Source organism: Saccopteryx bilineata, chromosome 3 (genome assembly GCF_036850765.1).
Source record: "Saccopteryx bilineata isolate mSacBil1 chromosome 3, mSacBil1_pri_phased_curated, whole genome shotgun sequence".
Lineage (NCBI taxonomy): Eukaryota > Metazoa > Chordata > Mammalia > Chiroptera > Emballonuridae > Saccopteryx > Saccopteryx bilineata.
In genome coordinates this window covers 271,341,219-271,364,879 of record NC_089492.1, presented here as the reverse complement: position 1 = coordinate 271,364,879, position 23,661 = coordinate 271,341,219, and the positions used below count along the sequence as shown (strand labels likewise).

Sequence of the window (23,661 nt, the reverse complement as noted above, 5' to 3'; positions counted from 1 at the left end):
CTAACCCTGACTTGAAGTCTGACCTCAAATCTTACTTTAATTTCCATTAGGACCCTGATCATGTTCCTTATCCTATTCCTCATATGAACCTGACCACCAACACTGACCTCACACCTAACCCCATCTGACTTTGACCCTCATCCTAAGCTTCATTTGAACTCTGATTTGAATCCCATCCTACCTCTGTCTGGACTCTGACACTCCCCTTATCCTAATCTTAATTTGACCCTCACTTTTACCTTTTTCCCAACTCACACCCGGATTTAACCTAAACGTGATTCTAAAAATGTCTCTGAGCTCTGTCCCTCATTTCCCCTCTTTCCTCACTTTCTTCCCGCACTGCTTGGTTTTTTTTTGCACCAAGCCGATAACGGGATTTACTGTGACTTTATCTCAGGCTCTGAGTTTAACCGTGAACCCGGCCCTTCTCCTGGTCCCGCCAGCATCCTGTTGAAACAGTCGGGGTCTGATGTGAGTGGAGGGGTTGCTCTCCCTTACTGACTTCGACTTTCCCTTTTGGCAGAGCTTCTTTGAAGGCTGGGATGCCACAAAGAAGAAAGACAAGGTCAAGGGCAGCCGGCAGGACCCCTTGCCTGCCTGTGAGTCCTGGGGAAGGGCGGGCCTGGGGTCTGGGGCGGTGGGGGGGGGGGGGAAGGAAGGGGAGAATAGCCAGAGTGAGCCATTTATTGAGCCATTTATTGAGGGTCTACCGCGTGCCCAGCCATGTGCCGAACATGACACCATTATCTCATTTATTCCTCTCAGTAACCTGATGAAGTGGGACATATTATAACCCCACTTTATAGGTAAGGAAACTGAGGTTTGGGTGGTTAAGGCCCCTGCCTAAGGTCACACAGCTAATACTTGTCTGAGCAGCCTACAACCTCTGGCCTTCACGATGCTGTAGTCTAGACTGTAACCACTGGCCTGTCCTGCCCCTGATGGTCCCCAGAGCCTACTGGTCAGTTCCCTGGCTGCCTTGCCTTTGCCCCACGTCTGGCCTCCAGGAAGCCTTCCTTCTATGCCCCCACTCCGGGCTCCCCAGTTTAGCCCCTGCCCAGCCCATGGCCACCTGCTCTGTGTTTCCAGATGATCGGCACCGAGTGAAGCTCCACCCGATGCTGGGAGACCCTGATGCCGACTACATTAACGCCAACTATATAGACGTGAGTGTCTTGCCCCTGTCATCCCTGCTGACCTGGCCCCGCCCGCTCCAGGCTCTCCGTCCAGGCAGGGAAGGAACCTTTCAGCGAGTAGATGGGGGTTCAAACGGCTGCGTTCTCAGTGCCGGGGGGCTCAGAGCAGGAGAGGACAGAGTAGGTGGCCTCCTGTGGACTTCTGGGGTTGGCCTGAGAGGGGGGCTTCAGTGAAGCAGAGTGAAGGAGAGAGGGTAGACAGCCAGGCCTAGCTGTGAGGAAGGACCCCCTCTCGGTGAGGGGCCAAGAGGCGGAGCTGGGATTCTCATGACACACAGTGAGGCTGAAGGTAGGCAGGGGCTGCACTGTGAAGGCCTCAAATGGCAGTTTAAGGAATTTGGGCTTTTCCCTAGGGGCACCAGGGAGTTGTTAAAAGTGTTTTGATCATGACCAGAGTGGTACTAATAACTCATATTTATTCTAAGCACTGTGCTAAGCACTTTATACCAAATATTTACTTTATATAATCCCTACAACTACCCTACGAGGTAGTTAGCATCATGGCCTCACTTTACAGGTGAGGAAATTGGGGCTCAGAGAGGTGAAGCTACTTCTCCTAGGTCACACAGCTAGTGCATGATGAGGAAGAGACTCAAATCTCAGCTCGTCTGTGTCTCAGAGCCTTTGCTGCTCACCATGAAGGCTCTCTGGCCATCGCTGCAGTAACTGGTCTGGCTGGACCGGAGGGAGGGGCCGGAGACACAGCAGGCAGCCTGGAGGCCTGGGCAGGGTATGAAGAAGAGGGGATGAGTCTGCTCCCCAATCTTGGAGGAGGGTGAGACAGGACTGGTCAGACCCTCTTACCCGGCAGCAAGCCAGATGTGGGAGAGAATCATCTGTTCATTTATCAGATACATTGTGAGCAGCTCTGACATGCCAGGCATTGCGCTGGGCATCAGGGATTCGGTAGTGAACAAGGCAGACAAGACAGCTCCCAGCTTTCCATGAACATACAAAGTCTAACGGGGGTGACACATACACAGGTACAGAAATAAAACAATGACAGATTAGGTGGGAGAGCACAGGCCTGAAAAGAGGAAGGACTTCTCCAATGTCACGTAGCAAAGTGAGCTGTAGGGCCACAGGTAGCTGTGGTAGGCTGCCTGGAGGAAGGAGAGCTCTGGGGGGCTGCAGAGGACCGGGAAGGACGGACGGAAGGATGGATGGGAAGGACGTCCCAGGTAGGGTGGAGCATAAACAAAGACCTGAGGTGTGCAGGAGGAGGAAAGAGTGTACTTGGGAGGTGGGGTAGTTGGGGATTCTGGAGATGACCGTCTTCTCCCTCTTCTTCATCCCCTCCTGGGGGCCAGACGAGCTAACCTTTATTTCCCAGAATTCCTTGCTTTCTCCCCCACCTCCCATCCTCTCTCCTGGCTGGGCCTGGCATCTCAGACTGAAGCAGCTTTGGTGAGAGGGGGGCCTCTCCTCGGTCTCCTCAAGGTCCCAATTAGCTTCTTCTTAGACCCCAGCAGGGACGTGCCACCACCCCTCCCCGGCCCAACCCAGTCCACCGTCTCCGCTCTGCCTCCCCTGCTCGCATCGCCCATTCTGGCCACGCCTGTGCTCCGTCCACCTCCATCTGCCTCTGGCCTAATATCTGTCTCTTTTGCTTTGTACTGTTCCCTCACTGGAATCATTAAGATTCGGATAAACCGTGAAGTAAGTATCTCTCTCCCCGTCCCTTCCTCCTCTTCCTCCTCCTCGTCGTCCTCCTCCTCCTCCTGTTTGTCTGACTGGCTGTATCTCAGATTCTCTCTCAGTCTCTGTCCTCTTTCCCCTTCTCTTGTGTGTCCAACACCAACCGTCCATTTCAGCAGCCTGGCCAGGGGCCACCTGGGGCTGACGATCGGACACCATCCCCGTTGTAAGCAGTTCCCTCCCATCTGCCACTGCCCTGAGATGGGAAGCATTGTTGGGGCGCGTCCCCAGGCCCTATTATGCCACTGTCACCTCTTGTCGCCTTTGTCCTCCAACCCATGTGCTCTACAAGTCCTCTCACTAGCCACACCTTCTGGGGGGCCCTAGGAAGAGTGGGTGGGTGGGTGGGTGGGTGGGGAAAGTGCCCTAGGTGCTCTGCTGTCCGGGGGTCAAGTTTTCCAGGAAGCAGGGACAGCCATGGTCACTCCCCTTAAAACTAGTTTCCCTGGTGCTCAAATCCCCTCATGACGAGTTTGCTTGAAACTCAGCCCCAACTACTTTGCCCTCAATTTAGCCCTAATTTGAATGTTTTATTTTGGGGGAGCATTTTGGGTATTCTATTTTTTAAAAATGGTATCATCTTTTGGCCTTTTAAGATTATTAAAAAAAAACCCTGGCCGGTGGCTTGTCCTGGAGCTCTGAGGTCACAGGTTCGATTCCTGGTCAAGACACGTAGGAGACGCAATCCATGAGTGCACCACTAAATGGAACCAATGAGTGGAATGGCGAGTTGATTCTCACTCTCTGTCTCTCTTGCTCTCTCCCTCTCTGCCTTCCTCTGTCTCTTTCTCTCAAGTCAATGGGAAAATAAAAAAAAAAAAAGACTATAAAAAAACCCCTAAATTCATCTTGTGATCTTCTGATTATTATTATTTTCATAATATTTGATGCCTGATGGGATTGTTTGCCATTTTGTGGATACTTTTTCTATTTTACCTCCTTTTTTTTTTTTCTTTTAAAAATACTTTTCTTGCTTTTGTATGATCACAAACATACGGTTCATTATCAGACTACCAGACCTCACGGAGACGCCTAAGGTCAAGTGCAAGTTCCCCGCAGGCGCCCCTGCTGGAGGCTTCCAGCCGCCGCACGTGTGCTCCCAGGCAGCCCCTTATTGGGAGTGTGCTTGCACAGCTGGCTTGTGAGGTCCCAGACTTCAGTGGAGCATTAGATCCACGAAGTGCAGTGGCTACACTCAGCCCTAGCACCTCCATTAGGAGGTGCATATAGTTTGAAATACTACCTCTATCTCCATTTCCATGCAACACACACTCCTGCCCATTTGGCTCTTTGTTGTCAGTCTCCTAAGAAACACCCTCAGAAGCCTTGGCTTAATATGTCTTCAAAGGCCGGTCACCGTGAGTGTTACCGGCAGAGCACCTGCTCTGCGCTGGCACCTTTGGCATATCCCGCCATCTTGACCGCACTCTGCGAGGTGGGGACCCACGATTGGCAGATGAGAACATTGAGACTTAGGAAAGTTAGGTGACTTGTTCACAACCACGTGGAGCTGGGCAGCCTCTACCCCAGCCTGAGCCCTCAATTCTAACGCTAGACTAGTTCTTTCCCTTCAGGGAGCGTCGGGATGCCACGGGGGGGTGGGGTGGGGTGTGTGTGTGTCTCACCCAGGATACAAGTAGTCAGTCAGCCCCCCAGCACCACCCACTTGGAAGATGCAGGGAGGGGTGGGGACTGGCTCCGACTCCGAGGACACACTGATGCCCTGGAGTGTGAGGACCGGTACTTCCTAATGCTGGTTTCTAAAGTGGGTTTGTGCGTGGTGAGTTCCTTGTCTTCCTTGAAAGCCAATTATTTTAAACTTTCTACCTCACTGTCCTCTTTGCCGTATGATTGTATATAATACATGTATGCAAACAAAAGGTAATATGCAGATACTGAGGATTATCTGTGTAAAAACTTGTATTTGCTGACTGGCATATGGGTGGGGCTGGCACTGAGCTGGGCCCGCAGAGATGGAGATGGATGGATGAGAGGAGGCTCCTGCTCTCATGGGGCTTCGCAGGCAAATGGGTTTAAGGTGAAGTAGCTGTTCCCAGCTTGATCAGCACTGGGGGTGGGTGGGGCAGCACTGGTAACACCTTTGTTTGGGCCTCTCCTCTGACCCCAGCTCTGCTGAAGAATTGAAGCAGAGGCAGTGGCTAGGGAGACAGCAGCAGGGATTTAGGCTAGATTTGGAGAAGGTCCAGTAGTGAGGGCACGTGAGTCTGGGAGGCTTTTCGTTATTGGTATCTTTGACTATGTTTTAGTCGTTTTCATGAGAATGGTATGTGGGTATATAGCAGACTCTCTGAGGTGTATGCCTCGCTTTTAGCCTCGTATGCAGAGGAGAGCAGAGGCTTAGGGAGGCCAAGAATCTGGCTGATCAGAGGGTGTTTTGAGGCCCAGCCTCAGCACCACTTGGGAGGTGGATGGAAATGCACAGTCCTGGGCCCCACCCGGACCTCCGGCTTCAGAATATGCCTTTTAACTGGATCCCCAGCAAGTTTGTGTGCACAGGAGCGGCTGAGAGGTATCCTTTTAATGTCCAGAGGCACATAGTTACTACTTTGGCAGAGCTGTGAGAAGACTCCAGGTCAACTTGGCTCAAAGGATAAGATTCTTAACCTCTTATAGTACAACCACCTTCTGCCTTAGAAATTCTAGACATTCACACTATTTGGATCTTGAAGGATACCCATTGACCTTTGAAGTAGTTGTAATAAAAATATAAAAATAGCTACTATTGATTAAATGCTGACCCTGTGCTTGCCACAACCCCAAACCCTTGACATAGGTTACTTTACTCCTCACCACACCCCACGGAGGTCAGTACTATAATCTTTCCCATTTTATAGATGTGAACATGGAGGCATAGAGAAGCGAAGCCATTTGCCTACGGGCACGGTTAACAAGAGCTCGGTAGAGCTGGGGTTTGAACGCTGGCAGTCTGGCTCCAGGGCCCCTCGGGCCTGGGGCGGAGGAGTTCAGGCGGCTGTGCTGAGGGTGTGATCTTGGGGCAAGCGGCTCCACTCCCTTGGCTGTTTTCTCTTGCGCCAGCCCTGCAGCCCTTCTTATCCATAACTCTGAGTTGCCCCTGTGAAGCCCTGGGCATCTCATCTGGGCAGGACCTCAAGGGCAGCTGTGGCCCTGGGGTATGGTGGGCCTCCCTCTGCCTGAGGGCTCTGGGAATGGACAGTGAAGTAGCTCTTGGCCTCTCTTTTGTGGGAGAAAGTTCCGGTGAAGTGCTTAGCACAGTACATTGGCCATAATAGGGTCTCAAATTTTATTATTATTGTTATTATTATTGATTATAAGGATTTTAAAATGTTTATCTGAGAACAATGAGTAACTCCTGTGCTCATTTGCTCCCAACCTGGAGGATTCATCTGGGCCCCCTCCTTCTGGGACACTGAGGTCGTGGGGAGAGGGCACTGTCCCTTGTGGTTGCCTGACTGGCAACCAGCTGACAAGACCCAGCCTAGGGGTCCGGGTTACTTAGGTCCTCTGGGGTTTTGAGGCCAGGGCAGAGTCACCTTGGACTTTATTTTTCTGTAAACAATAGCTAGGTTGTCAGCAGATTGTGGATAATTGTCCCTAATTTATGGACTGGGCGACCCTCTGTCTAGGCCCATAAAGGAGTCATGTCCTCCCTGGGGTCACACAGCAAAGATGGGTTTAGACCCAAGACACTGATGTCCCGGCTGCTCTTCCCTTCTTGCTTGGGGCCTGGGAGAGCAGGATCCCCTGGGTAGGTCCTAGGGAAGGGGATGGGGCCGTTCTGGGGGTGGGATGTGCTCCTTCTGGGAGAGGAGGGTGGAGAAGGACTGAGCGAGCCCAGGGCTCCTCCCTGGGGGTCTCACTACCCGCTCTTCTTCTGTTCCAGGGTTATCACAGGTCAAACCACTTCATAGCCACTCAAGGTACCCTGCACTTCTGCCCTTGAGCCCCCGTGTGCCACAGTGTGCCGAATGCCTTCTGCTGCCTTCTTGTCTTCCCTGCCAAGCTGCTTGACTCCCTGTCTGTCTCTCTTCTGTTTCTGTCTGTCTGTCCATCTGAGCCCCAGTCTGGCTGCATCTTCTGGATTCTGGCTGTCAGCCTCTACCCTCCTTGTGTTTGTGTCTCCCTGGTGTGCCCAGTCCACCTGTAGCTCCTTGTCCATCTGTCTGTCCCTGAGGGGGTGCATGCAAAGGGGGTAACCAGGTTAAGTCCTCATGGCTGTGGATTGCGCCTCTCAGTCTGGGGGCCGCCTGGGTCCCTCTATCTCCTGGGTTTCTTGCAAGATGACTGAGGTCCCCCACCAGGCCCTTCCTGATACTGCCCGTTGACCGGGACCTCCAGGCATGAGTTGGCAGCTGGTGGGGTATGTGTGCATGAAGCCCCCGTCAGGATCAGGAGCCTCCTGGTCTGGGGCAGTGATGCTGAGCAGTGGGGGTGTGGCTCTGGACAGAGACCTTGCCTCTAGGACGGACACCCTCTGTGCCTCCAGGGCCGAAGCCCGAGATGGTGTACGACTTCTGGCGCTTGGTGTGGCAGGAGCACTGTTCTAGCATTGTCATGATCACCAAGCTGGTGGAAGTGGGCAGGGTAAGCATGGCTGTGGGGTGAGGGGGCATGGCAGGTCAGGATGGGCAACAAAGAGCCCACTGAGCCTGCCCCATGGGGACTCCAGGTGAAATGCTCACGGTACTGGCCGGATGACTCAGACATGTATGGGGACATCAAGATCACGCTGGTGAAGACGGAGACACTAGCCGAGTATGTTGTGCGCACCTTTGCCCTGGAGCGGGTGAGTCTCCTGTCACCTGGTGACTCGGGGGGTACCCAGGAGCAGGAATGGGGAGGAGGGCACCACCGCCCTCCCATTAGGCAGCTACTGGGTGACTGCTGGGAGCACTGTGATAGGACAGGAAGCTAACTAACCATCTTTGCTGGTGACTCCAAAAGGAAGTGGAGATACCGAAGACAATGATGGTAGCTGCTGAGTGTCTTCCTCTGTGCTAGACTGCTGAGCCCGTTACACACACTGTTCCAGCCCCAGAAAGCTCTGTGCGTTCAGGCGTTTACCGTTAGCCCATTTTACAGACAAAGAAAGTGAGGCTCAGAGTGTTTATATTACTCATGAGAGGCCACAGGGCCAGTGATTGGACAGGTCCTCCTGTCATGATCCCATTTGATCCTCTGTAAGATCCTCAGAGGAAATACAGTTTCCCCCTTTAGACGAAGAGCAGAGAGTCAAAAGGATCTCCTAGGGTTAACAAGAACCTGGTATCAGAAGTAGAAGTTTAACAGTGCAGGTGCAGACTTCAGGCAGACCCTTGCCTGAGTCTGGTGTAACTAACCCCGGTCAAGGGCTTTCTGCTCTGTGAGCCTTGGTTTTCGCACCTGTACAGGAACATTAATACCCACTGATCAGTTTATTACAGGGATTAATTGAGATCCTGCGGTGAGATGCTCACCACAGTGCCTGGCACACAGCAGGTATCTAAAAGAGGCCAGCAGTGACTGATGGGTTCCTGATGTCTCCCCAGAGAGGCTACTCTGCCCGGCACGAGGTCCGCCAGTTCCACTTCACAGCGTGGCCGGAGCATGGTGTCCCCTACCACGCCACGGGGCTGCTGGCCTTCATCCGGCGTGTGAAGGCCTCTACACCACCTGATGCTGGGCCCGTTGTCATCCACTGCAGGTGGGGTGCTGGGGGACCCCAGGAGAAGAGAGGCTGGGAGTGGGGTTGGTTGAGGGCCCTATTGGACCCTGGGCTTAGGCTCATCCTATTTAGAGATAGAAGACAGGAGAGAATGACCCCCAAGGGCCCTTTGCCCTTTGAACTTTGGCTCTAAGGTTGACACTCTTATGTGCTCCCTAAGACCCGGGTAGGCAGTTGGCCCAGATACCAAGGAGAGGGGTTGAGGTTGGCAGCACCAGGCAGGATCAAGTTCTGTTTGCTTCCAATCAGCAAGTGTCATCACACGCCTCTGCACTAGGGAGGACTCTGCCTTCTTTTCTTCAAACCCAGGGACTTTCCTCACCCCATTGGCCTTCTCACCTTCTGCAGCTTTGACCTTCACTCCTTCCTCTCCTGACTCCTGTCTTGCTTGGGTCCTGTGACCCCAATTGCCCTTTCTCTTTCTGATCTGCTTCCTCTTCAGCTCCACATCTTCCTTTTGCCTCATAAATGGGGGCCTTGTGCCCCATCCTGTATCTGCCCCCACTATCCCTTTGGAGAGCTTCACCTCTGACCCTGTGGCTTTGGAGAGTCACCTGGGCCCACAAGACCTTGGTCTCTGTGTATTGTCATGGTTCCTCTACTTGGCTTCTCATCAGCTCCCCAAATGCCACGAAGAAGCTTCACCCCACTTTAAAATACTGTCTTTGTTTTTAAGTGAGAGGAGGGGAGATAGACGGAGTCCTGACCAGGATCCACCTGGCAACCCCCTTCTGGGCTGATTCTCGAATCAGCTGAGCTATTCTTAGTGCCTGGGACCGTTGCTCAAACCAACTGAGCTACTGGCTGCGGGAAGAGAAGAGGCAGAGAAGGGGGAGAGGGAGGAGGAGAGAAGCAGATGGTCTCTTCTCTTGTGTGCCCTGACCAGAGATAGAACCCAGGACATCCATATGCTGGGCCAATGCTCTATCCACTGAGCCAACTGGCCAGGGCCATGATACTGTCTTTTTAGAATAAAACTTTGTTCATGAATAACACACTTAAGCAAAGTACACAAATATGTGTATATATAACTTTATGAATTTTCACAGATTGGTCTCACCTGTGAAATAACCAGCACTACTCAGATTAAGAAACAGAACACTGACAGCACCCAGAGGCCTCTTGAGCCCCCCTCTTCTCACTCAGAGCAATCACTGTCCTAACTGCTGAACCATAGATCGGTGTTGCGTGTTTTTGAACTTTATGTAAATGGAATCATATAGCAGTTGCTGTTTGGTGTCCGACTTCTCTCTTTCAACCTTAAGTTCCTAAGAGCCACTCATATTGTGTCTCATTCCACTGGATGAATAAACCACAGAATGTTTATCAGTTCTGCTCTTGACCGGCATTTGGGTGGTTTCCAGCTTTGAGCTATACGGATAGTGCTGCTAAGGACATTCTACTGCACGTCTTTTGGCCGAGATACCCACATATGCCTTTCTGTGGGGTATGTGCGTCGGAGTGGAATTGCTGTTTGTGCAAACATTCAGCTTTCATAGATACCGCCAGTTTTCCAAAGCGGTTTTCCTAATTTAAGCTCCCACCAGCAGTGTATGGGGGCTCCAGTTGCTATATGTCCTTAACAACACTTCTATACTATCATTTTCAAGCTTGGAATCTCAGTGTCATCTCAGTCCGTCCCCCCACCCCAACTTTGCTCCACCTGGAGCACGAAGGTCCCAGGGACAGACCCGACACAGCTGAGCTCTTGGGGAGCTCCAGTCAGGTTAGGGAGGCAGCTATGCAGCCAATGACCATGTAGCAAGAAGGACGTTCTATAAAAGCCTGTTCAGACTGCTCTGGGGGCTCAGAAGAACGCTGTCTGGAGGGTTGTGAGCTGTGAGTGGCATGAGTGTGTGGGGCTTTGGAGGATGTGCAGGAGATTGGAGGGCTATCCAGGAGCAAGAACAGTCTCGGGTTAGGCTCCGAGCATCACTTTTGTCCCTCTCCCCCAGTCGAAGTTGTTAAGTTTCACCTGTGTCCTCCTTACCCTTTTCCTTCTCATTCTTCAAGGCCCATCCCCAGCTCTGTCCTCTTGTCACATTTCACTAGAACAATTTCAGCAGCCTTCTCCCTGGCTCTTGCTTGCTCGGGGAGGGGTCTCTCTGTGTCCCTTGTCCCATCCCCTGTGCAGCATAGACATGGCCAGGTGCCTAGGACCCTTCTTTTCTTCCCCCTGGTCCCGGGCCCCCTCCCCAAGGCCCTGACCTGGCCTCGGCCGCTCTCTCCCAGCGCGGGCACTGGCCGCACAGGTTGCTACATCGTTCTGGATGTGATGCTGGACATGGCCGAGTGTGAGGGCGTGGTGGACATTTACAACTGCGTGAAGACCCTCTGCTCCCGGCGCGTCAACATGATCCAGACTGAGGTAGGAGCGCAGCCCTCTCCCTGCCCCCTGCTCTAGGACTTGAGTCCCTCGTGCAGGAGCTCAAAGCTGATGTTAGAAGGGTGTCCTGGCCCTGGCTGGTTGGCTCAGCGGTAGAGCGTCGGCCTAGCGTGCGGAGGACCCAGGTTCGATTCCCGGCCAGGGCACACAGGAGAAGCACCCATTTGCTTCTCCACCCCTCCGCCGCGCTTTCCTCTGTCTCTCTCTTCCCTTCCCGCAGCCAAGGCTCCATTGGAGCAAAGATGGCCCGGGCGCTGGGGATGGCTCTGTGGCCTCTGCCTCAGGCGCTAGAGTGGCTCTGGTCGCCAACATGGCGACGCCCAGGATGGGCAGATCATCGCCCCCTGGTGGGCAGAGTGTCGCCCCATGGTGGGCGTGCCGGGTGGAACCCAGTCGGGCGCATGCGGGAGTCTGTCTGACTGTCTCTCCCTGTTTCCAGCTTCAGAAAAATGAAAAAAAAAAAAAAAAATTTAAATAAAAAATTTAGAAGGGTGTCCTTAGGCACTTCCCCTCCCTAGGATTTCCCCTATTCTTTCCCATCCCTGAACTTAGTCTGCCAGCCTCTCAGGGTCTCCCAAACTCAGCTTCACTGTTTTCTGTTGGGTGAGGTCAAATAGCAATGGGTTAAGGTCATAGGTTCTGTGGTCAAGATGCCTGGGTCTGTATCCTCACTTGTTGTGACCCTGGGCTGTCCCTTCACCATCAGAGCTTCTCACATGGTTGTTACAGGGATGAAATATGGAATAAGTGAATATACCCATGAAGTTTGTTTCAAATAGGGTTGCTCCATCCTGTAGTAGCATGTGGCTGAACTCCACATCAGAACACCTATGCCTCAGCCTTGACTTTGTTTTCTCCTGCTACAACCTCAAAACCTCTGATTTCTAGGCACCTCCTGGTTCCTCATATTCTTACCTCTTGTTCTAGGAGCAGTATATCTTCATCCATGATGCAATCCTGGAGGCCTGCCTGTGTGGGGAGACCACCATCCCTGTTAGTGAATTCAAGGCTACCTACAAGGAGATGATTCGTATTGACCCTCAGAGTAACTCCTCCCAGCTGCGGGAAGAGTTTCAGGTGGGGTGTGAGCATGTGTGGATAGGTGTATAGGTATATAGGTATGTAGGTGTGCTTTGTAATTGAGTGAGTGCGTGTGTGTATTGTAGGTCCTCAGTGCTATAGGAGTCAAAGTTGGGCTATTAGGAGGGACTTTGAGACAGTGGAGAAGGTACATCAAAGTGCTTAGGAGCTCAGGCTTTAAAGACTGATAAACCTGGGTTCAAATCCTGGCTTACCTAGGTAAGAGCTGAGTGGCCTTATTTATTTATTTATTTATTTATTTATTTATTTATTTATTACAGAGACAGAGAGTGAGTCAGAGAGAGGGATAGACAGGGACAGACAGTCAGGAACGGAGAGAGATGAGAAGCATCAATCATTAGTTTTTCATTGCGTGTTGCAACACCTTAGTTGTTCATTGATTGCTTTCTCATATGTGCCTTGACCGCAGGCCTTCAGCAGACCGAGTAACCCCTTGCTGGAGCCAGCGACCTTGGGTTCAAGTTGGTGGGCTTTTGCTCAAACCAGATGAGCCCGTGTTCAAGCTGGCGACCTTGGGGTCTCGAACCTGGGTCCTCTGCATCCCAGTCCAACGCTCTATCCACTGCGCCACTACCTGGTCAGGCCTGACTGGCCTTTGAACACTCACTTTACCTCTCCAAACCTCAATTTTCTCATCCAGAAAAGAAGGATAGATAATATTGCCCTTTCAGTACTTGTATTCATCAGGATTCTTTTGGTTGCAAGTAACAAAAATCCAGCTCAATAGCTCTTATAACTGAAAAGTCTGAGGATGGTGCAGCTTCAGTTATGGCTGGATCAAGGTGCCCAATTGATAATATCAAGACATAGTCTCTGCCTATTTTTGGTTTTGTTCTCCTCTGTTTTTGGCTTCATTCTCAGAGCCACACCCTGGCCCCCAACAGTGCTAGGTTAAGATCATCTCTACTGTCAGGAGACTGGAAAAACGTACTTTTGCAGTGGGTCCAGAATGTAGTCATTAGGTGAGCAGAGACCCTAGATGTCCTCTCCGTTCCAGGGTTCCTGCGAAGGTTCAGCTGGAGCATACATGCTGGGTGCCTGGTACGCTAGAGCCAACAGAGAGTGATGTCACAGGAAATGCTGCTTGTGCCTCCTGGAGAAGGATGTTGGGCTCTGGGGATCATGAGAGACTGGGAATCCCTTGTTAGGGATCCCCAAGGACAAGAGAAAGAAACTGAGACCCCATGAGTCAAGTTGCATGAGGCATGAAGGCAGGGAGGGGGAGCGGTCCAGAGTCCCTGGCTTGCTGTACTGCCAGGTGTTCTGGACTTGAATTCTGTTCAGACAGGGCGGGCTGTATGGCCAAGGAAGGGGACTACCTCTGCCAGGTCCCTGGAGCCTGCTTTGTGGAGGACGTGGGCTCTCGGGCCTGTCTCCTTGAAGGCACTTGATAAGCTAGTACCGATCATTTCGGTGCCTCCTGTGAACTGTGTCCTCACATGCTCCAGGCTCAGTGCTGGGTGCTTGGCATTAGCTCACCTTGTCTTCTTAACAGCCCCTGGAGGCAGGCATATTACTGTCCCATTTTACGGACTGAGGAAAAATGAGGCTGAGAGATAGTAGCTTGTCTAAGGTTACACGGGTAGTGATGAGACAGACTCCAGTCTCCAAGGATCTGTCCGGGCTCTGTGTGGCCTGGAGACGGGGCCTGGGTCCCTGCCCTCTCCCCCTTCTCTCTGGGCAACTCAGCCCAGTTTCCTTCATGGGGCTGTGAGGGGATTCAGTAAGCACTGGATGTCACCCCCTCCATTCCTCTTCTCACTCCCTGTAGACGCTGAACTCGGTCACGCCACCGCTGGACGTGGAGGAGTGCAGCATCGCCCTGCTGCCCCGGAACCGAGACAAGAATCGCAGCATGGACGTCCTGCCGCCCGACCGCTGCCTGCCCTTCCTCATCTCCACTGACGGGGACCCCAACAACTACATCAACGCGGCCCTGACTGACGTGAGGGCTCGGGCGCGGGCAGGGCTTGGGCGCGGGGTGGGCTCTGGGACTCCTTCCTCCACCGCAGCATCGGGGGAGGTCCAGGAGCCAAGGAGCAGAGCTGAGGGCTCTGGTTCTGGGACCTATGCCCTTTCTGGGCGACCCTCCTATCCCCAGTGAACGTCCATTCAGGACATCAAGGCCAGTGCTCCCTCTCAGGTATAAGTCTTGGCCTGAGTAGGGGTCTGGGTGGTAGAGTCCAGGAAGGGCTGTCCCCAGGATCAGGCTGTGCAGAGCCTGGGTTGGGGTGACTTGGGGGCTTTAACTTGGAGGGTGGCAGTGTTTGGGGTTGGGCCTGAGTGTGTGGCTATTTTTGATGAGGGGTTAAGGAGGGCCTCTTTAAGGAGCGTCAGTTAAGCAAAGAACAGAAAGAAGTAAGGGAGAAAGCCATGTAAACAACTTGGGAAATTAGTTCTAGGCAATAGGAATAGTAGATGCAAAGGCCCTGAGGCAGGGAGCAAACTTGGCCAGCCTCTGCCTACCAGGCCTAAGCTTCTATTGCCACACATTTGGGAACCTTTGGCTGTTTAGTTCCTGGGAGCCATGGACTTGGACCCCAGAGAGATCTGGGGGCTCACTCTGCCAATTCAAGCCTCAGTGTACTGGCTAACCTGTGCAATGGGCCAGTGGAGGCAGCCTGGTCCTGTGGGGCACAGCTGTGTGGGTCGGGTGGAGAGGATCAGCCTGTGGCAGATGATTGGGCTGTGTCATGGTGGTGAACAGGCCCTGCTGAGTCCTGGTTTCCCTGCAGAGCTACACACGGAGCGCAGCCTTCATTGTGACCCTGCACCCGCTGCAGAGCACCACGCCTGACTTCTGGCGGCTGGTCTACGACTACGGGTGCACTTCCATCGTCATGCTCAACCAGCTGCACCAGTCCAACTCCGCCTGGGTGAGGGCCTTGCTGGCCAGGCGGGCGGGCCGGCTGCCTGCTGCCAGGGCCTCCATGCGTTCAAGGGCACATCCTGAAAGTCAGGGGTTGGACCCCAGCTCTGCCACCTATTTGTTGAGTGATGTTAGACAGGTCGTGCCCCCTCCCAGAGCCTCGGTTTCCTTGTCCGTGAATGAGGTTGTCAGACTGGAGAAAAGAGCTGTGTATCAGCTATTAAGCACCTGCTGTGTGTCAGGGCCTCTGCTCTGCACTGCAGGCTTCAGGTGAGAAAATTAAATCCCTGGGAGGTGAAGCAACTTCTCCAAGGTTGCAGCTGGGATGTGGCAGAGCTGTGCCCCTTAACCTCTGCTTTTCCAGTTGCTGAACTAAACTGCCCATCATGGGGGCTGTTGAGGCAGAGTAAAGTTCCAGTCTTCTTACTTTCTGACTGTTTCATCTAGGAAATGGTTTGAGCCTCAGTTTCCTTCTCTGTGAAATGGGTATCATCACAGCACCTGTTCTCTCAGGGGGTTATTGTCACGAACATGTCAGACGTATGTAGGATGCTCGGCACTGGGCCACGTCTAGTATATAGTAGGCTCTCAGTACACGGCAGATATGAAGATGATGAGGGTAATAGTCACTTCTGAGGTTGGTCTAGATGCTGGCTTAGTGACTTTAGCCAGAGGGGCTGTCCCATTTCCTTTTGGGGCTCCCAAAGCTGAAGCTTGTGGGAAGTGTTGATGCCCAGCCTTCCAGCCCCTCATGGGCCATATCCTCTAGATCTCTGAGCCCCCTCCCTCCCCAGCTCGCTGTCCCAGGAGGCCAGGAGGATTTATTATAAAATGAGCATGACAGCCTCTTAGGAGCCACCTGGAGAAGGCTTGTTACCCAGGCTCTTAACAAGCCAGGCACTTGGTGTAAATGACCTAGGACTGAAGGGTAATGAGCTAGTCCCTGGACAGGGATCTATCTAGAGGGAATTCCATGGAGCAAGAACCCACTCTTGCCCAGGTGGAGGGGAGAGACCCAGAGGGAGGCTCACAGGGTCCTCGTAGGTCACCCATTTGCTTATTTATTCAGCCATCTTTTACTACAGTCTGCTCCCTGTCAGGCCCTGCCTTGGGCACTGGGGAGACAGAGAAGGAACACACAGCCCCTTTCAGATCTTGTGGTCCAAGAAGAAGCAGGTACAAAACCTAATAGAGACAGCAGAGGGAAAGGGAGCTGGCTTAGGAGCACAGGAACCGGAGGGGTAATGTATCAGAGAGAGCTTCCTGGAGGAGGTGGTATCTGAACTGAGACATGTAGGAAGTAGAGTTAACTAGGTGAAGAGGTGGAGGATGAGGGATCCATGGAGAGGGAGCAGCGTGTGCACAGTCCTGAATGCAAGGAGCTGCCCGGACCCCAGGCAAAAAGAGGAAGGTAGTGCCTTCTCCTTATGGGGTATAATCAGAAAGGGCAGTAGATGGAACGTGGTGTTGTCTGGGAGGAGCTGGGGACCATTTCATAGATGGAGAAAGTGGGGCCCTGAAAAAGGAAGAGCTGAGACTAGAAGCTGGGGCATGGGAGCAGCTAGCCTCGTAGGACTGGTTTATGTATGTGTGTGGGTGCCGGGCCTCCTCTGTCCCTCTGCTGTCTCGAGCCTGCGGCCTGGAGGGGGATGCATTTGGGACCCTGACTCTGTGGAGTGGACTTGGGGCAAATGCTGAGCTGTGTCGCAGCATCAGGGATGCCCTGCCTCTGAGCTGGTGCTGGAAGGCAGAAGTTGTGAGAGAGAAGGGGGGCCGGGAGTGCTAGGATGGGTGGGGTGATCGGAGGCCTGTCCCTGGAAGAAGGCAGCTTTGTGTGGGTGTGTGTGCTCGTGAGTGAGTGTGAGCATGTTAGGTGTAGTTAGCTAGTGGCTGGGCAGCGAGTGTCAGTGCACCCACTATGAAGGGTGTGTCTCAGCTGACCTGCGTGTCAGTGTAGAATGCGTCGGGGCAGGTGCAGCCTCATGGGGGAGTGGGGGAGAGTGAGGGACTCTGACGGTGAGTCTGGAGGGAGAGGTGCACCGGGGTGCGCGGAGGTGCGGGGGCGGGTGCGAGCGCAGCTGCCCGGAGGCTCTGCTCAGCTGTCCTCTCTGCGCTTGCTGCCAGCCGTGCCTGCAGTACTGGCCGGAGCCGGGCCGGCAGCAGTATGGCCTCATGGAGGTGGAGTTTGTGTCAGGCACAGCAGATGAAGACTTGGTGGTCCGTGTCTTCCGGGTGCAGAACATCTCTCGGGTGAGTGGTCTGGGAGCCCCAGGGTGAGAACTGGGGTGGTAGGAGGGCCTATAATGACCTTTCTGAGGTGACCAGGGGCTTTGGAACCCTGGTGCTCATGTCCCCCTGCCTGGCTGCCCATGTCTCCAGCTGCAGGAGGGGCACCTGCTGGTGCGGCACTTCCAGTTCCTGCGCTGGTCCGCCTACCGGGACACCCCTGACTCCAAGAAGGCCTTTCTGCACCTGCTGGCCGAGGTGGACAAGTGGCAGGCCGAGAGCGGGGACGGGCGCACTGTTGTGCACTGCCTGTGAGTGCCGGTCCTGCCTCAGGGTGGGAGGAGGGGCGAGGAGTCCAGGGGCCAGGGGCAAAAGTCCAGTGTGAGAGAGGGCCTCAAGACTGGCCCCAAAGTCCCTGGGCTCCCAGATGGTTTGACCCTGCTCCTTGGAGGATCCTAGTCAGTTTCCAGGGTGTAGACTTAACCCTGAAGAACTACCTGGGACTCTGTGATGTTTGACATTGCCAGTTTTTAATTAAGAGTCCTGTCAAAGTCCCATGGTACTGTAGTACACTTTTTAAGGCAGTGGATTCCTGGTCTTTGTTCATGAATGCTCACATCCAAGTTTTTCATTCCCTCACTCACTCATTCATCCATTCATACACATGCCCCAGTCATAATTCATTTATTCATGAATAGGTGCAATCGCTGCTTTGCCCCACTTTTTCATGTTTTCAGACTCACTGGCCCTTCCCAGTGCCGGGCTGGGGTGCTGGATGCAGGGTAGGGAGCTGAGTCGGGCAGGGTCTGGCTCTCGGGCCTTCAGTTCTAGTGGAGAGACCCCTAGAGATGGGGGGTGGTGATGAGGGCTTGCCTAGACCCTCATCTCCCAAGAGCTACCTCACACCCTGAGTTAGAAAACAGAGGAAGGGGAGGGACAGGGGTTAGGCTGCGGTTTGACTCAGGAGTGTACCGTGTTTGTACCTGTGTCTGCGTTGTTGGGGTGACTGCTGTGCTCAATACTTATTTTCCATCCTGCTCCCCGGGTTTTGCCTGCTGCCCAGTTGCCCTCCTCTGTTGCTGTCTGTCTCATGTCTTTCTCTTGGAGTATGCCTTCCTCCTTTCTCTTGGAATCTGCTGTTTCTCCTGGAGGCTCTGTCTTCCTAGATACCTTCAGCTTTGGATGTCAGCCTTAGTGTCTGACTTCACCCCCATAACCTCTCCTGCTGCTCACCTCTGGGCTCCCTGGCCCCGCCCCTCACCTCTGGGCTCCCTGGCCCCACCCCTCACCTCTGGGCTCCCTGGCCCCTCCCCTCACCTCTGGGCTCCCTGGCCCTCCCCTCATCTCTAGGCTCCCTGGCCCCACCCCTCACCTCTGGGCTCCCTGGCCCTCCCCTCATCTCTAGGCTCCCTGGCCCCACCCCTCACCTCTGGGCTCCCTGGCCCCGCCCCTCACCTCTGGGCTCCCTGTCCCCACCCCTCATCTCTAGGCTCCCTGGCCCTCCTCTGGGCTCCCTGGCCCCGCCCCTCACCTCTGGGCTCCCTGTCCCCACCCCTCATCTCTAGGCTCCCTGGCCCTCCTCTGGGCTCCCTGGCCCCGCCCCTCACCTCTGGGCTCCCTGTCCCCACCCCTCATCTCTAGGCTCCCTGGCCCTCCTCTGGGCTCCCTGGCCCCGCCCCTCACCTCTGGGCTCCCTGTCCCCACCCCTCATCTCTAGGCTCCCTGGCCCTCTGGGCTCCCTGGCCCCGCCCCTCACCTCTGGGCTCCCTGTCCCCACCCCTCATCTCTAGGCTCCCCGGCCCTCCTCTGGGCTCCATGGCCCGGCCCCTCACCTTTGGGTTCTCAGACCTTGACTGACTACACTTTACCTTGGAGTTTGTACACCCTCCCCCAAGCCCTGCCCCAAACCTTTTCTGTCTCTCATTTAGAAACGGGGGTGGCCGCAGTGGCACCTTCTGCGCCTGCGCCACGGTCCTGGAGATGATTCGCTGCCACAACCTGGTGGACGTTTTCTTTGCTGCCAAAACACTTAGGAACTACAAACCCAATATGGTGGAGACTCTGGTGAGGTGCCACGTCCCCTGGGCCCAGCTACTTCCAACTTCCTGATTCATGCCCATCCAGGCCCCTCCGCACCCACTCCCACCTCTGTTTCCCACACCGGGCCTTGGGTTCCCCACAGTTAATCTTGTGATGCCGAAATGCTACTCCCGTTTCCCCCTTCTCCCCAGAGATGGGTCAGGTCTCGTGCTTGTTCCCTCTCACCCCCTCTGTACGAGAGCGAGGCGGCCTTAGGAATCCTTCTCTCCCTCTCCACAGGATCAGTACCACTTTTGCTATGATATGGCCCTGGAGTACCTGGAGGGGCTGGAGTCAAGATAGCGGGGGCCCCTGGCCTGGAGCACCCACCGTGCACTCAGGGCCAGGCCCATCATTCGGGCGGGCGAGGAAGGCCTGCATCCCCAACTCTGCTCAGCCTCAGCCCCCACAGGGAAGCACTGGAGTGTGTGATGGGCCATCTTGGTGCTGCCTTCCACTGTGGGCAGGCCTTCTGCCCTGTACCGTGGGCAGGCTGGAGGCCAAAGAGGAGCTTAGCAAGACCACAGCCCAGTCCACCTGTCTAGGGTCCTGCTGGCCTGTGCTGAGAGGCCTGGCGCCGCCTGGCAGAGTGATGGGCTCAGAACTGCCTGCTCTGGGGGACCTGGGCTCAGGCCCCTTGGCTGTATCCCAGCCCTGGGTGGAGTGTGCACTAGGCCAAGGTTCCCCCAGCATGGCTCGACATGAGTAGGGCGTGCACTGGGCCTTGGCATCTAGACTCTCCTCTGGCCCAGTCCAAGGGTCCTGGAGAGACTAGGCTCTGCCCTGATTTGTCGGTGGGCACATCAGACTGAGGCTCCCCAGGGGAAATGCACCCCCCTCCTCCACCCGCTGCCCCCTGCAGCCCTTGGGATATTTTGCTCATGATCCTTTCCACTTTTGCTTTCTTGACAAGTGCGCTGAGCTTCCCTGAACCAAGATCTGCCCATCCCTACCCTGCCAGATGTGGGGCCCCTTCCCTGCCTGACCTAATGTCTGCAGAATGAGACATAACTTCAGGCCCCTCTGCCTCTAACTTTCAGGCCTCACTGGTCAGGTGCTGCTCAGCCTGACAGTGACAATCTGAACAACAAGGCTGGCCTACAGTGCCTGGGGTTGAGGTTCCTGTGGCTCCTGATTGGGCTGTCAACTGGGGAGAGCTCACGGTTAGATCCGCGGTGCTCGCAACTCTTAGAGTTCAGAGGAAGAAGGTATATTTTGAGATGGAAGATCAGTGCTTTTTTGTTCATTTTATTTTTTGATGAGTGGGTGGGAAGATCTCCTTAAAGAGGAGCAGGCCGCACCCCCATTCCGTGCCTCTATTTCCCCATCTGTAAACTGTAGATATGACTACTGACCTACCTCGCAGGGGGCTGTGGGGAGGCATAAGCTGATGTTTGTAAAGTGCTTTGTAAATAAATGTGCTCTCTGAATGCCACAAAGCGGCCTTGTGTGTGTCTGACCAGCCTGACCGAGGCTTGCTCACCTGCTCGAGGCTCCCAGTCTGGTGGGTGTGCCCTGGAGTGGGAGTCAGAGGTGTGGGTGCGGGTTTGGCATTCATTTTCTGTAAAATAGTGGAGGTGTGGGCCAGAGCATCACTCAGGGTCCTTTCATTTGCAGTGGTGGCTCCAAGAGATTTGGGCTTATGGCTGCCTCTTCTCAGGCCTCTGAGGTACTTCCTAAGGCAGTGGGCTTTATCCTGAGACCACTGAGGCTCCAGGTTGGGTACTTGTGGGGCAGCATGGGAGGCTCAGGCTTTGATGTCAGGCATACAGGCCCCGCCAGCTGTGAGACCCTGGCTGGCAAGTCAGCTGCCGTCTCGGGTCTTAGTTTCCCATCTGTAAAATGCGGACCATGCTATGAGGCTCAGAAGACACAGTGACTAAGTTTCTTGCATGATGCCAGGTGTGCTGAAAGGGCTATTTATGAAGACACAGAAGAGGAGACAGAGGAGAGACACACATCAGGGGAAGGTCTCCTGCTGCCCAAGTTCAGCCAGTGCCTGGCCTGAGGCTCCCTCAGGGGGTGAAGGGAGGGAGGGAGGAGTACGCCCCTGTGTCACTCCTGCCTCTCACAAACGTGCTGTATCACCTTGGGCAAGACTCCCTGTTTCTGGGCCTCAGTTTCTTCACATGAGGACTGGCTTTCTGATGTACTGATTCTCGGGGCACACTGGCTGATTCTCTGTGCCTCAGATGTTTCATTGGTTAAAGGATAGGACCCATTCTAATGACCACACAATTCAATATCCTTTAATCTGAATGAAAAATTTGTTAGGATCCCACTTAGCTAGACTAACCCACTCACGTTCATTCTGAATTGATTCACATTCATTCTGAACTGACTGCTGAGCCTTACGTGATGGGTCACAAATGGATGTCAGATACTGGCTAAGCAATAGAATGTGACTTGCTTTGACTAGTAGAGTGTGGCATGAGATGTCGAGTGAGTTCTGGATCCTAGACTGCAAGGAGGATTGAAGCTTTTGCTTTGCCCTCCTGCACCTCTGCCATGTAAAGAAGCCTGTTTAGCCTACTTAAAGATTTGAGGGCACATGGAGACGAACCACTGCAACCTGTGAGTAGCACATACCAGCTGTCAGACCTGCAAATGAGGCCATTTTGGGTCTTCCAACCTGTCAGGTGAGTGCAGCAGCATGACTAATCTTAGCAGAAACTGCCTAACTAATCACCAGAACTGGGGGAGAGAATGAATTGTTTTCTTTTAAACATACGTTTTGGGATTGTTTGTTATGCAGCAAAAGCTAACTGATACATGCATTCTGGGCAGTATAGCTACAGCTTTATTCTTTGTCCCATTAGATGTTGAGTTCCTCAAAGGCAGGAAGTATTTCTTTGCTATCTTATTGTGTCCATTGGCCAGCAAAGGGCTGGCCTGGGAGCTGGTGTTTCCTTATGTTGACATGATGGAGGGAAGGAAGGAGGGAGTGTGGTTGTGCTGATCTGTCTGACCAGTGACCTTACATGACCTTTTGGAGGAGCTGGGAAGGTAGGCTGTGTAATAGGAGGAGCACCAGCTCCAGAACCAACAAGCCAGCATCCCACACCCAGCTCCACATCCCACCAGCTGGTGACCTTGCTCAAGTGCCCTAACCACCCTGTTTCCTAATCTAGAAAACCAACATAACAATACCTACTTGCAGGATTGGTTGTAAAGTTTAGAGATAAAATGTTTAAGAAGAACTAGCATAGTAGAAAAAAAAAAAAGAGCTAGCATAGTAACTGTCCCTCCATAAATGCCATCTCATATCATAGTGCTGAAGTCCTTGGATAATAAAGATGGTAACCATCACCTTTTGTTTAGCATCTATTACTGTGTTAGCTGCCTTACATCCTTTATCTCTTAAATCATACAACAGCTCTTTAAAGTAGGGTTCACTCCTTCATTTAGAGATGAGGAAATGGAGGCTCCGAGAGGCAGTGTACTCACCCAAAGTCACAGCCAGTACATGACAGAGCCTGGACTTGATTTTGGACCCACATTTTGGCTGACTACCCAGCCTGGGCCTTTAACTGCCTTGCTCTATGGACAATCTGGGTGGTGTCAAAAGCCATAGGATCACTTGGGGCAACATTGAATGAGTAATTTGTGGCCTGGGCACTGATTTTCAAATGCTATGAAATGTGTCAGAGGTGGTAGCCTTCTGGACAAGGTGGCCTAGAGCACAAGAAGACGAATGGTCCGACCTGGCTCTGTCTAGCACCACAGGCTCAGCGGGAGTTGGGTTAAAGCCCCTACCCACCCGTCCCCAGCCAATTTTAGGCTTTCTACAAGTGTGTACGGGCCAGCTGCCTAGAACTGCCAGGAGCTAAATTTGTTTATGTCATAATAAATCTGGCTGTAGGAACCTGCCAAGGCAATTATTACTTCTCACCTCTCTGTGGCCTCTGATTGGGACATGTTATATATCCTGGGCTCCCAGGAGATGGAGCCATGACTTTGATGGATGCTAAAGCCATTTGCAAGGCCCTAATTGAGAGCAGGCCCTGGCTGCCTCCCTGTCACTGGGATCCTGCTGACCTCCCTTGGCTGGTCTCTGATGGACAAGAACTTAATAGACACTCTATGGCTAAGGGCAGTGCAGAAATAATGGTGTCACTGCATGGGCAGAACCTACCTTGCCATGTGGTAGAGAGAGCGGGGTCTGGTGCCTGTGGCCCTTAGTCTGAGGGCCTCCTCTTCGCGGGGGCACTGAGGCTGGGCCTGACCATCAGTGAGCCTCGGCGCCTCATCTGAGAAGCAGATGAAGAAAGAACCACGTGCTATGATGCAGTCAGGGCAGCAGGAGGCTGGGCGGTGTGGAGTAGAGTGGATTGGAAGAAATGGTTCCAACAGGTTCAGACCAAGCTATGTCCTGTTTGTTGGTGGAGGATGAGGACTTAGG

The 23,661-nt window shown here is 53.6% G+C and overlaps 1 protein-coding gene across 10 annotated transcripts in view; it reads left to right on the top strand.

The window, feature by feature from the left end:
• Window positions 1-20,689, top strand: part of PTPRU (protein tyrosine phosphatase receptor type U) — an 81,383-nt gene extending 60,694 nt beyond the window's left edge. For 3 of the 10 annotated variants that reach the window (XM_066269857.1, XM_066269854.1, XM_066269863.1), the window contains 15 exons: window positions 524-599; window positions 1,090-1,166; window positions 2,838-2,855; window positions 6,778-6,814; window positions 7,342-7,478; window positions 7,564-7,680; window positions 8,423-8,577; window positions 10,831-10,966; window positions 11,912-12,061; window positions 13,857-14,030; window positions 14,821-14,961; window positions 17,079-17,204; window positions 17,334-17,491; window positions 19,109-19,244; window positions 19,500-20,689. In XM_066269857.1, coding sequence (XP_066125954.1) covers window positions 524-599; window positions 1,090-1,166; window positions 2,838-2,855; window positions 6,778-6,814; window positions 7,342-7,478; window positions 7,564-7,680; window positions 8,423-8,577; window positions 10,831-10,966; window positions 11,912-12,061; window positions 13,857-14,030; window positions 14,821-14,961; window positions 17,079-17,204; window positions 17,334-17,491; window positions 19,109-19,244; window positions 19,500-19,562 — 1,701 coding nt within the window. In that variant the 3' untranslated portion in view covers window positions 19,563-20,689. The remainder of the gene's footprint in view (window positions 1-523; window positions 600-1,089; window positions 1,167-2,837; window positions 2,856-6,777; window positions 6,815-7,341; window positions 7,479-7,563; window positions 7,681-8,422; window positions 8,578-10,830; window positions 10,967-11,911; window positions 12,062-13,856; window positions 14,031-14,820; window positions 14,962-17,078; window positions 17,205-17,333; window positions 17,492-19,108; window positions 19,245-19,499) is intronic. The other 7 variants (XM_066269861.1, XM_066269859.1, XM_066269862.1 and 4 more) reach the window with 5 other exon arrangements.
• The last annotated feature ends 2,972 nt before the right edge of the window (window positions 20,690-23,661 follow it).